This window comes from Camarhynchus parvulus, chromosome 2 (genome assembly GCF_901933205.1).
Source record: "Camarhynchus parvulus chromosome 2, STF_HiC, whole genome shotgun sequence".
NCBI classification, from domain to species: Eukaryota; Metazoa; Chordata; class Aves; order Passeriformes; family Thraupidae; genus Camarhynchus; species Camarhynchus parvulus.
Window position 1 is genome coordinate 87,902,740 of NC_044572.1, and position 13,867 is coordinate 87,916,606.

The 13,867-nt window shown below is 39.7% G+C and overlaps 1 protein-coding gene across 1 annotated transcript in view; it reads right to left on the reverse strand.

Moving 5' to 3' along the window:
* Positions 1–11,543: 11,543 nt before the first annotated feature.
* Positions 11,544–13,867, reverse strand: part of LPCAT1 (lysophosphatidylcholine acyltransferase 1) — a 59,264-nt gene continuing 56,940 nt past the window's right edge. The window contains exon 14 of the mRNA XM_030966175.1: positions 11,544–12,429. Within this exon, the coding sequence (XP_030822035.1) occupies positions 12,245–12,429 (185 nt within the window). The 3' untranslated portion in view covers positions 11,544–12,244. The remainder of the gene's footprint in view (positions 12,430–13,867) is intronic.

Sequence of the window (13,867 nt, forward strand, 5' to 3'; positions counted from 1 at the left end):
GGGACTCGATGTTGGAATGGGCTGCCCAGCGAGGTGGAGTTGGATGATGGATCCCTGTGAGATGTTTAAGGAAAGCCAGGACCTGGCGCTTTGTGCCATGGTCTAGCTGATGTCGTGGGTTGGATGATCTCAGAGGCCTGAATGGATTGTGTGTGACTCCATGATAACCGATAAAAACGAGAGCAGGCTCCCAGTACTGAAGAGATTTCAGCTTTTATTATAAAAAAAAGAAAGGCCTAAAGCAAGGGGGCCCACGAGCAGTGCAGCAGGAGCGCTCCTGTGGAGGATGCTGCAATGCCAGCACTGGGTCTTCTGGAGCAGCGATGTAGCGGTGTCCCAGATGTCCCCGATGGAGCAGCACAGATTCAGTGGCAGAAACCCCTTTTCATCCTGTTTTTTGTCCCTTTGGATTGGTTTCTTTTTGGATCCTTCATTTGCATGGAGGTTTAAGGCGCTTGATTGGCCCATTACAGTTCTGTCCAGGCTGGCTCGTTTTGCCTGGGGGGTGCTGCACTTTACTGAGATGTGTTATGGTACGTTGAGTACCGTATTTCTTATAATTACCCTTCTAACCTCCTTTCACAATATAATAACCAAACTAACAGTACATGCTTAATGATCTATAAACTATTTTACAATAGTTTCTAACCTATTTTTAACAATAACCATCATTATTATCATTATCACTGTTATTACCATCAGTCACACTCTGCTCCTCTGCTCCCCTAGGCCTGACCTACCAAACATTGTCTGTGCGTGGATTGAAAAAGGAGCATTTCTTGTGGTCCTTCCTTGTCTGCTGGTGTGTGGGTCAGCCAGAAGAAAGTGATGATGCAAGCACTTACCTCAAGTACACTCAGCTGAGAGGCTTGGGCAGAAGAGGAACAAGCACGAGTTATAGCCGACTGCCCCAGCAGCTCAGCACGGTGGCACAACCAGGAGTTTCCTTGTGAGACAGATGGGAGAAAACACACACCTGGGTAGGTGAAGGGCATTCAGGTCTGTCCTGGTTTCAGCTAGGATACAGTTAATTTTCTAGCTAGCAGCTGGTACAGAGCTGTGTTTTGGGTTTAGCATGAGAATAATGTTAGCACACTGATGATTTGGTTGTTGCTTAGCAGTGCTTACCCCAAGTCAAGGACTTTCAGCATTCCATGGTCTGCCAGTGAGGAGGTGCTGGGAGGGAGCACAGCTGGGACAGCTGACCCAAATTTCCAAAGGGATATTCCATACCACAGAATGTCATGCCCAGTATATAAACTGACCATCCCACCCGTTCCCTGTTTCCCTGCACCACTGGGGGAGGAGGTAGAGCTGGGAGGGAGAGAGGGTTGGGGGGAAGGTGTTTTTAAGGTTTTATTTTACCTCTTATCATACTGCTCTGGCTTTGTTAGTGATAATTTTAATTAATATCTCTAATTCTGGCCTGTTTTGTCTGTGACAATATTCCATGAGTGATCACTCTCATTCTCATCTCAATTCATGAACCTTTTGTTACTGTCCAGTTGTGGAGGGGAGTGAGTGAAAGGCTTTGGTGGGAGCCTGGAATCCATCCAGGCCAACCCATGAGAGTGGGACAGCATGGGCAGGTACCCAGGACAGTGGGAACCTCCAGTGCATTGGAACTTCACCCTTGAACAAGTGCAGATGGTGGAATTTACTAGTAAAACATCTGGAAAAGGTATGCTGGTGCCCTGACTGTTCCAGACACAGATGATTGCAATCTGCTGGGGTCTGGCCCAGGCCTGCTGGGTCCTCTTCAACCTTATTCATTACCCTCAAGGGGAGAAGTCTCTGGATGTGATGACAAGAGAACAGGCCCTGCAGCTACTCTGACCCCAGTGACAGGCACAGCACCTGGCCCTGAGAACCAGCCCATGATGGTAGCAGCTGCTCCTGTACAGAAGACACGGATGCAAAAGTCACCTTGTTCAGTAAAGGAGAACAAAGTGAGGTCATCACAAGAAGGTGAGGAAGAGGCAGAACAAGGTGGGATCTTCCAACACTGGGATACACATTTAGCAAAGGTCATGTGTTTAATCAAGACCAGAGGATCTGCCACTTTGGCTGGCCCTACCTAATCAAAACTTCTATGTACTTTCATGTGGAAAGTGATAAAGTTCCTGTAATGCATGTAAAAAATATGCTGGGAGGAAAGCAGTATGGGTTACTGCTGCCTCAGGCAAGGGCAAACCCTTTTGTGGGATGAATTCCATGCTCTGCACAATAAGCTGGAAGGGAGCATGTCCAGGGCAGCTGCCCAGAACTGTCCAAAGGGATATTCTTTACCACAGAACATCATAAACAGCACTTTATAAACTGGGGGGAATTGGTGGGAGGGGCTGGTCCCTGCTCATTGAGGGGCTGGGCACTGGTCAGAGGGTGGTAAGTCATTATGTTGTGCATAACTTGTTTCTCTTGGGTTTTATCCCTCTCTTTGTTGTCACCTTTTTTGTTATTATTTTATTTCAACTATTAAACTGTTCTCATCTCAATCCCCAGGTTTTTCCTTTTTTTCCCCAGTTCTCCTCCTCTTCCCACCAGGGGTGCGGGGAGAGTGAGCAATGGATACGTGGTACTTAGTTGCCAGCTGAGGTTAACCACAACAACTCCATCACTTGAAATTAGAGAATAACATTAAGTAAAACACTAACAAGTCTTCCCTTGAAATCTTCATATCATCCTGAATGTCTCTTATTTCTCTGGCGAACTTCCCCAGTGGTTCACTTTTATTCTTGATACTGTTCATATTAATGGTTCAGCTTACACCCACTGGACCTCAGAGGATGCCTTTTTTTCCACCCTCTATTATCAATTTTTCAGATATATAGTTGTCTGGAATGCTGGGTCCCTTCTTGTCTGCTTCCTGAATAAAAAAATGTAGCCAGAGCTAATTCAGTCTAATTTAGACAGACTTACTCTCCCAGAATTCTGGAGTGCCTTTTTTGAATACTTTTTGATCTTTCAGTGTTTTTCTTTAAGCACACAAAATAGAACTGGAGACAATGTCACTGTCACAGAGGGATATTGTTTTTTCTCTTTTTATTTCTCCCCTCCCTCCCCCTTTGAACCCCTGCATTTCATCCTCCCAATTGTCAGGTAAACAAACACTGTTTTCCTGTACACACTGACACGGAGAACACCCATCAACAAAGCATGCCTAAACATACACAGACTCAGTCTTACTCACAATTATGGTTTGTATTCTTTCCCTTATTTTAAACCCTGTGGTTAAAAAAAAATTGAAAAAATATCCAGAGGAAACCAAGTATTTTTTGTTTCATTTTTTAATTTGGCTTCACGCTGAAAATTTAATTTACAAGCCATTCATGAGGAAAATGTCCAGTTGGGCAGAATGAGCCATGATTGTGTAACTGCACTCAACACTTGTAGTGTATCATTTAGGTCCCTTTCAGTAAATCATCATATGCCTTCTATAGCACAGTTTAAGCACCTATATCATATGCTCACTTCATCAAACCCTATAGTCCATTTTAACCTATCAGACAAGCAACAAGAGAAGAATGCTTGAATTGAGGTATTTCCTTTAAAAATTTACTGATCACTGGCATTCAGAGGTAATGTTAAATCATATAGTTTTAAACATTGAAAAAATGTACAAAAACCAAGTTCATTTTTAAAAAATATTATCCTTAGTCTTCCATGCATGTTAATAAAAAATATAAAAATCAAATTTATAACACTGAAGCTATACCTTTTGTTCTGCAAAAGTATTTCCACAATTGGAGCCACAAGGTATGGTCATCTTTAGTACAATACTTGTTTTTGCTCTTCATTTTATGAAGTATAGTCAGTTCAGTGCAAAGGTAATAGTCTATGTACACATATCATTGGAGCCACATGAGGGAAATTTACAGCAGAAAATATGCATTTAGATCATTATTATCCAGTAGCACTATATATGGTTACAGATTTACACTGCACATCCAAGGGCTCTTACAATAAAAAACCTTTTTTCTTTAAACACACCAGCTCTGTTTGAGCAGCCTTGAAGTCAGCAAGAGAAGTTGTACCACTGATGGAACAACCACGTGACAACTCACAAGTGAGTCCCTACAAAACAGCTTCCTGCTCTGTCAACACAGGTTTCCAGCTAAAAGCATCCTTTTCATGGCAGTGCCTAACTTGGATTCAGTAGAAGTACAAGAAAATTCCAAAATGTGATCATTTCAGTGTTAACTTTTTCGGTTTTGCATTTAAAGTTTCAAGTGTGTTCAAAATCATAGCAATCTTTTTTTTTCTCCCAAAGTATAAAAATGATATCCTCAATGCAAGTTCCACAATAGAGATAAAATTTTTTTTTCTGAGTTATTTCTCAGCTTGCCGATTACTCAATTTTATTTTTCCAAAAAAGATGAACTAGTATCTGTCATCAAATTAGAAATGTCTCACACACCTGGACAGATGCTGGGGATTACAAAAAGGTTTAGAAAGTGGTCCCATTGAACAGATGTCAAATACTTTCAGCACAATGCTGCAACATTTAAGTAGTATAGTACATAATACAAGGTTAGCTGATGCTTACTCTTGGTCCTCTTCCAGGAAACAAATTCTATCACATCTAAAGAAATTTACTTCTGACTTCTATCTCTAACATTGCTGATTTACATGGACTCTTAATACCCTTAGAGCAATATGAAAAAGCAGTATAAACAAATCACCAAACACAAACAACTATAGAGACAAGCAGCTGCAATGGGTTTGCTTTTTGTCTAAGTATATACAGTTGCTAAGGAGACATGTTTAACTTAAAGGAATTCTAATTCACATATTTAAAAATACAATTTCAGTTTTAGATGTTGACTTTAAAACTGCTTTTGTTGTCTGGAAAATACAGCACTGGCTAACCTAAATGTCCTTTTTGAAATATAAGAAATATTTTGCTTGAAGTTCATTATAAAAGAAAACATAGGACAAAAAATATATACTTAGCCCATAAAAGATCTTTCAAAGTTTATTTCTTTAGCATTTAAAATACAAAATTGTCTTCATGCTGGATAGTGAATAAAAGACATGTATTTGGGTTTTCCCCATATACATTCATAGACTTAGAAACAACCTATTGTCAGATGAATTTCATTTCCAGTACCATGGTAGGATGAAAAGTGAGCGTCAGCTTTCTTCGGTTTCCATGAGGAGACTTTGTTTGCAAGCACATTTATAGATCCTGCATGTGGAACATGGAAGTGAGCAGGCTCACATTGAAAGTGATATATATATATAGCGAGTCAGGAGTCAATCCAATTTAAGGTTTCACTGTAAACTTCTAATACTTCTAAATTTAATGTCTTGTTGCTCACAGGAACAAGGACAATCTCATAAGCTCTTTCAGACCTGCTGTCACCTGGACACACCTGCAATGGTTGAAGTGTATGAAAAGAAAAAGCAGTTCTGTACCTAATGGCAGGCACAAACTAAAATAGTTTAGTTTTGGGTAGCAATACCAGAACAGGACTCAAATATTCACCTGCTGCTGCTGGCTCAGGGAGAAAAGTCCATGAATGTCACTTCAGCTTAGAAGGCAGCAGGGTCTCCCTCTGGCTGCAACAAACCTACAAAGAACAGACAGCACAAGCAAGAACTAGGGATACAGTAAACTGAATTCACCAGCCCAAGAGGCAGAAAAGATCCTTCTTTACTGTGGGAAAAGGCCAGCTGCCATGCTGGGCACGGATGGGATTTTCTACTTGCTGGTTTGGAATCAGGAGTTCAGCCTGATTTTTCTTCAGCTGACTTTGGCTCAGAACTGGCACTCTTAAAAAACACCCCATTGACAGTATAAAAATAGAGTATTACAGAAGTCATGACTTTTTTCTCTTGCTCCTGACATTTTTGGTCAAAGTGAAAAAACTGAAATGTAACACCCTACCAACAGATTATCATACAGCACCTTTTTTGAGATCCCCAAGCTATCTCAAGTGAGCTCTGATGTTCATATGGCTCTGTTCAACTTAGCTCAGAATAAAGCATGATAACTGTGATAATTAAAAAATACCCCTAAAGAGCTAAGTTATGTAACAGGAATAACTTACTGAGGTGCAATCAGTGCTAAGATGATTCTACTGTTTCTGTTCCCAGACAGTGATCATTTTAAAACTGCAAATAAATCTCTACCCCGAAGTTGGTCTGCACAGGAGTATTCTGCTCTGCCACCCTGCTAAGGAAAGTGGAATAAACAGCCACTGCCACCACACAACTAGTAAAAGGATTTTGCATAATGGACTTGCAAGACAATCTAGGCAGTGTCAACATTTACTGTGCAGAAATGTGTCAGCATATCTCACAGAAACATAAACCCTCTATTTTATAAGCCTCTTATATCCTCTGCTCTCTTGGTATCACCCGCTTCAGTTTAATCACGTTACACATGATAAAGCACATCACACCATCTGCTGAAAAAGAACCTGCTTTCTACGAACCAAAGCACTCTTCCACTTGAAGAAGTGCAAGGAGTTAGTATCTTGAAAGAAACCTGAAATGTTTCTCAGAGAAAGGAACTGTCTCAACTTGAGCACTATGAGACGCAGGAAATACTCACAGACCCAATTCCAAACACATCTAAAGGATGTCCTGTTTGCTGTTGTGTTCTCTCAGTAGTTTTAACTCAGTATTATCATTTATACATGGTTTGACCATAAGGTGTTGGTGACCAGCACTGTATATCCAGTTCACCACCATAACTATTACACAGAACTATCACCTTTGTATCTCTGAGGTGGTGCTGGAGGGTTTTTGCCTGTAAGAAGATACTACAGGGTTCCTGTCATGGTTTGAATACTTTTCTCCACAACTCAAAGAAAAAAAGGCAGGGTGAGAAGACGAAATCTCCACTGTCAGTGACCAAGACATTACTGGGATGTTGCAGTACCTTCAAGAAATCACCCTCTGAGTAAAGATCACCTGGCTCAAATTCTACCAAGTCAGGACAGCAAAATTACCTGAATGTAAGCTGTCTTGCTCATATGTGAAACGGATCTTGCAGTTTTGCTGGACTGATCAATTAATAATTTAATTAATTAGTAACTATTATAAATGGCACTGATGACAACACTTACTTCCATTTTCTATTCTTCTGGGGTTTTTTTTTGTAGTGATTTATGCAGAATAATTTGTTAATTTAAGTCTTCCTAATCAGCTGAGGTTCAGATACCTGAAAAGTAGCCAACTACTTGAAATCCCTGGTTCACAGGGAACTTCTGTGCCTCAATATGGCTTTAGGAGCCAAATTTGAATTTTGCTAATGTAGAACTCTTGGCTAGTGCATTTGTCATTTCCTGTTTCTAGAACACTCATGAAAGCTCTGCTAGAGAAAAAAAACCAGAGGGTTCACATTAGGTAAAATGCAACATTTCAGAAAGTATTATGACCCATGCTCTGAGCTAAAGAAAAACTGAACGTAGTTGGTCAGAACTTTAAACCAGAATTTTGTTTTCTCTCCAAACTAGTTTAGTCCCATAACATATGCAAAGCTGTGCTTACAGGTTTTTTTCTGAGATCACAGGATCTACAGCACATGCTACTGGAGTTCTGCAACTAGTATTTTTTAAGTCATGGCAGGTGGGTTTTTTTTTTGGTTGTGTTTTTTTTTCTTAAATTTGTCCTTTTATGGGGATGCTATTTTTGAAGGAGCAGAGAGCAGAAGGTGACTAAAACAGTTAATATGAGAAGGTATAGTTACCACATGGTAATATAAAAGTAGGAAGAATAATTTACTGGCAATACCAAAGATAAATTTATCAGGGAACTCATAAATATATAAAACCACACCTGCTTTGATGTGGTTTTCAACCACAGATGTTGAAGTGCAGCAATGACTTTTACAGGAAAATGTTCACTGCATTTTGTGAATACAAAAATACTCCAACCACCCCAATGCCTAAACTAGCTAACAAAGTTATTCAGCTTGCATGAAGGTATTAATAAAGAGCTTTGTGTGACACTTAGGTATTTACTTCTGGCAGCTGGGTCACTAAAGAGGTTGCATCACTTCCTCACTGCACACGTGTCCTTTTCAACTCCTGTGACCTAAGGATTTATACCTTGAAAATGGGATTAGCAAACACACACACACGCCTGGTTGCTATTTATCACACCTAGATCATTCTAGCTACAATAAATGCATCTAAAACATATAGTATAATTAATTAAGATAAAACTAAGAGTACAGCCTAGTTTCTCTATCAGGCTTATAAATTTCCTATGAAGTGTTTTAAATTTATCTGTTACAGCAACAGACTCCCCAAAAAATCTGAAATAACACTTGCCATATCATGCTAGAGACAGTGGTTTAAACATTATTTGCACCTACCAAGCATTTGTTTGGTTTTAGTAGGGTTCCATTATGTTTGAAAAAATATAAATTAAACAACAAAAAACCAAACACCTCCGCCTCGCCCCCCAAACTTCAGATATTTTGGATTTGGTGGTTTTCTGGGTAACTTTAAATACTTGTTCAGGCATATGAGAAGAGATACCCAGTGCTTTGGCTGGGTATCTCATACAATACGTAAAAATTCAGGTTGATGCAAGAATTCTACTGGCAAGGGATGGCAGTGTTACATAAGAGTACAAAAATGCTCATCAGAAATGTCAAATGCCTTCATATCACTGCATTTTTTGTGTAAGGATCATTTAAGTTAAATAGTTGCTAAGTCTGCTTATGTCCCGTTGTAAACTTAGGAGGTGTTGATTGGTTAAAATATACCTATCTACCTCTAAAATCAGTAGTATTTTAATGGAAAGCATTTACATGTCAGTGTTTGGTGAAGGGGAAAGGAAGTTTTCATTTCTACATTGACTTTGCATCAGGTCACTGAAACTTGACTGTCACAATCCAGCTGCTCCACAGTCGATGCCTCTAAAAAGGCTTCTCATCAGGAACTACTGAAACACTTTTGCAGCTGGGGTTTGATGGATGAGCTGTAACAAGAGTATGGCTGCAGTCATGTGATGTGTCACAGGCCTCTGCCCTCAAGAGCCTGAGGTCACCACCCTGCGGTGATGTGGCTTCTCTCTCACTACAAGGCAGTCTAATATGATATACCACAAATGCTAAAATTAATGGAATTATATTAATTTATCTCAACTTTTGTGACATGATATGTGATCTAACAATGTCTCCATGCAGGCTGATCCTTCATCCTCTCATTCCTCCCTTTATGTCTTTATCTCATTCAGTAATTTCTCAGAAGAGGGAGAATCACATTTTCTTCCAGAATCTGCTGTTTTGTCTTACGCCTTTTTCTTTTTAATGATTTAATCCACCAATTTTTAAATGAGTTTTAATCCCCCAAGAGTACTTGCTTATGCTTTGTGTTGGTCAGCAGCCTTCTCCAGCAGCAGCTCTGGACTGAGCTCACTGGTGCACAGGACTTTCAGTGCCTCTTTGTGGAGCCTGGTTAAGGGCCCATCTGCTACAGGCTGCAGCACCCTCCAATGCACTCTGTACAGCTTAGGTGCACACAAGTACAGCTATTGCACTCACCACATTACAAAACACCTCACAAATAAAAAAAAATAAGTCAATGAACCTATGGGTTTTCATCAAACAGATCCTCAAGTTACTCACACACCACACACGCAAATTAGACACACTTGTATTTAGCCAACTTCAATCAGCTTTCTTTGCTTTTTCACAGATGTGGTCAATGTATCTCTTTCTTTGGAGCTTCTCTCACTCCAGAGTTGTCCACAGGGTTCTAAGATTACCTCTTTCTTCTTTCCAGACACATGTTGGGGAACTCTCTCTCATTCCCTGCATTCTGAAATTCTCACATTCCCAAGCTCACATACAAAGCAAAAGATAACTACCATAGCCAGCTTGAGCCATGTGCCACAGTCCTGTAGAGATACAATATGTCCAGACTACACCTGCCTTCCCTTACATACCGTGTAATTACAGAAAACAGACCTCAGGGACATCTCCCTGTAACCCTGGGGCATCATCAGCAAAATCAAGTGTCTCTACTGGAGCTCTCTGCCTTTTGTTTCCAAAAACTCCAGTTTCAAAAGCTTCCTTCCTCCAGTGAAGGAGGGCAGGCTGTTCGCCCCACCTGAAACCCTTCTCCTTAGCTTAATAAGGCATATTGTAAGAGACTTCTCCTAATGCTTAACATGTCTTTTCAATTAATAGCTAGCATCTACCATCCTTGTGGAGAAGAGTGTTCCTATTTCCTCTATAGCAACTTTTTTCATATTCAAAGACTGTTCACATCTTCCTTCAGTCTCCTCTTCTTTGCATTAAAGGGTACTTTTGATCTCTTTTTGAGTACTTTCTGTCCTCCAGACTTTATTAATTTAAACCCCATCTCTCTCAGGTGCCCCAATATGAACAGGTACCTCAGGTAAGACCTTATCACATCTTAGTAACAAAGAAATACCACCCTGCTTCTCGCAGGCCACATGCTGATGCACCCCTCCATCATGAGCATCTTTTCTGCAGCAAAGAGTTAACAGTGCTCGGTTTGACATATTCTGTGCCATCCCTGCCTCCAGATATAGCACAGTAATAACTCACTCCTCCTCTGTGCAGCTGACTATTCCTACTTAAGTGTAGTTTCTCATACACCTTATTTTTTCCAATCAATTTCTCCTATTTTTCATTATCAGTTTTAACTCAAAGCCAGTGAGTCTGCTGCTGCCCTGTGAGCTTGGCTTTTGTCACCTGGATAAATCAAAAATTTAATTATTACCTCCACATACCCCCATAAAGCATATTTCTCACATTTTTTCCTCCTACCCTCTTTATTAAAGCCAGTTCCAGTTTGGAGACCTGCCACATACAGTTGAGGATTTCTAAGGACACATTCCAATACCCTAATGAGCTTTAAAACACCTGCTATTTAAAAAATACTTATAAAAGCATTTGGTAGAAACAGACATCCTTTGCTAAATAATCTCAAGAGTTTTCCATGTACTAAACCTATAAAACTGGTCAGAAGTGACTTAAAAGATTTTTTTTGTTTGGAAGCAGAGTTGCCATCACAGTTATTTTGTGACAGAGTCCTCCCTCCTACTCCTTGAGGCTTCTGTCACATTTCCTAATCAATGAAACTCTGTGGTTTTATAACAATCTAGATTTTTTTCTGAGACCTCCAGTAGCAGTTAAGGCATCTGGCTTTACAAAAGGAAACATACATATTACTAATACAAGTGTGGTGTTTTTTTTAAACAGTTCTAAACTATTCTAAGTTTACACATACATATGAAGTATATGTAATGTTGCTATAGAGATTTAACTAGCACTTCTTCAGGATGTTCTGCAACTTGCTGCTGGCTTGGCCTCTGAGGTGACTGCAACCTTTTCCAACTTGTGCTGATACACCAAAGTTTCCATGCTGTATTCCACGCTATGTTATCTGTACAGGCTTGCTACAAAAGAAACCTGTGATTCCCGATAAATCTCAATCAAATATAGCTCTGTATACATCTCCCATAAAATGTCGTGTGGATGTGATTTGGATTGATTATGAGAGAAAAGCACAAACAGCTCAGTTATGTATTTTCAAACAGTATGTAGCATGTCAGTTTGGAAAGAATTCACATTTAATTGCATCCGGAAGATTACAGTAGAAAAGTGCTGGGGTGAGGGATAAGGAGCCTCTCCTTTTCATTCCACCATGGAAAGAGAAACAATTTTGTCATTCAGCAATAAAAATAAAAAAGGAATCCTTAGCAAGTTTTTGTATTACTGTTTCCAAACTGTTCACTGAAACCAAAACAAAGGGCCAAAGTATGCTTGCCTTGCTCAAGAGAATAATTCCCACCAAAATCAATAAGACTGACTATTCAGATATGGACAGCAAAGTTTGGCCCCAAATAAACATCCCCATAACTAGGGAAAACACTAATCACCAAAGTGCACTTTACACCATAGTAGCTACATTTTCTTTATACATGCACAGTTTGTGCGACACTCGGTACATGGAACTAGCCAATGGAATATAAATAAGTTGTGCCGCTTCCTTTTAAATATGAACATTAATAATGAAGCACATTCACATTTTTGCCTTTCAAAGACCTTTTCAAAAAAAAAAAAAAAAAACACCTTTTCCCAAAGTAACCTGGAACATGTTGTTAAACATAGCACATATGATTCAAAGGATGGTATTCAGGTAGAACTTTCACACACAAAACTGGTATTTGCTGTATAATTGGAGTGACTTATGAAAATCCCAAGAAAATACAACCCTCTCACCAGGAGAGGAAGGTAACAGTTGTAGTGTTAATTCAGTTTCTTCTGCAAGGGCCTCCTTCTATCTCCAGCGCTGTCAGGGCTGAAGTCAGTACAGATACCATTAGGAGCAGAAAGAGATGAAGTCTTCAAGCCACTCTCAGCTCCCATCTGATCAGCATAGAGATATTCTTCTGCAAAGTGTGGGTGCAACACAGCAAATGTGTAGAAGTCATCTAAAAAAAATAGTTGTTGCACAGAATCAGCTCTTTGAAACAGAAGGATGCTAAATTTGAATACTTACACATATATAATCACATGATTTCTTTGGAGGAAAATAGCAGCAGTTAACATAATGCTATCCCCAGTGCTTGTTTTAGCTTTCAGCCTAACTTTATCACATCTGCAGAGCTGAGATGCTGCAAAGAGTTATCTAAGCCCTCTGAAAACACTTCAGGCTTAGCTGTATGAAGGGGTAAACAGACTCAGATTTGCATTAAAATGCATGATGAGCACCACAATGCCCTGACATAGCATTTCACTATTCACTGGGGAAGTACAGAAGCCCTCCAGCTGAAGATCACTGAACATCAAGAGCAGTCATTTTGTTAAATTCTTAAAACTCTTTTACAAACATGCCCTTTAATGCTTTGCACTCATAGTTTGCTTCAACCTAACAGCAGCTGTCATTGCTGCCTTCTGCTTTCAAGATTTCAGCATTGTAAAAGTTCCAATATTTTAGAGAATAATATTGAGGAGATAATTTATAACACAGGAAAGAGCTCCCAATTTTAATGTCAGATAATAACACAATAATAAGAAAAGCCAGATTAGTTGTTGGTGGAGCGGGGAATCTTTAATATCAAGAAGTAACATCCTGTGTTGAAAATCAGACACTGAAACTTTGTCTCAATTTGCTCATATGACTTTTATTCAGACATTATCTGGACACAATATACTGTACAGGAACCAAGCAACAAGAAGCTATTCTTATAATGTAAACTGACACTAGAAAAATCTGGATGTGAATGTTTTCACTAATTCAGTCACCTACAGTGTATCACACACCTCCCACTCCAATTCACTGTGCTATCCCAGAAGAGTTCATGATCAGATGATGATGTGAATTCCCTGGAGTGCAGAGCAGATGACACCCAAAGAAGCCTTTCAAAGGAGTGAAGCCCAGTTCCTCCTACAACTGGGCTGGTATGGAAGAAGGGAAACACTGCAGCTTTCCCTCTCTGCCACTCTTTGAGATGACATGATTTTTCAATACTGCAAAGGGCAAGGGGGCAAGGGAATGCCATATGGCTCACAGAGGCACTGAAGTTGTAGGGCAATCCTGCCTCTGAACTGTTGCAAAGGGATAGGTGAGGAGAAGGCAATAAACATAACCTTATCCTTCCACTCACAAAAAGTGGGCATCCTTTATCTACAGTCTATATGGACCTAAAGCATTCTGTAACTTCAATTTGGATTGCCCTTTCCTCATGAAGGCTTTATCATTTATATGATCCAAGAGCTTGTTGTACATAGAGTTTTTCAACATAGATGGTAATGTTGGTTTTCATGACCTAAACTTCATCAATGTTGGTTGAACAGAGTAACATTTTGGATACATCTCAGTAAGCTGACAATTTGGGTCCTGCAAAAAAAAGTACTGAAAGTATTAAG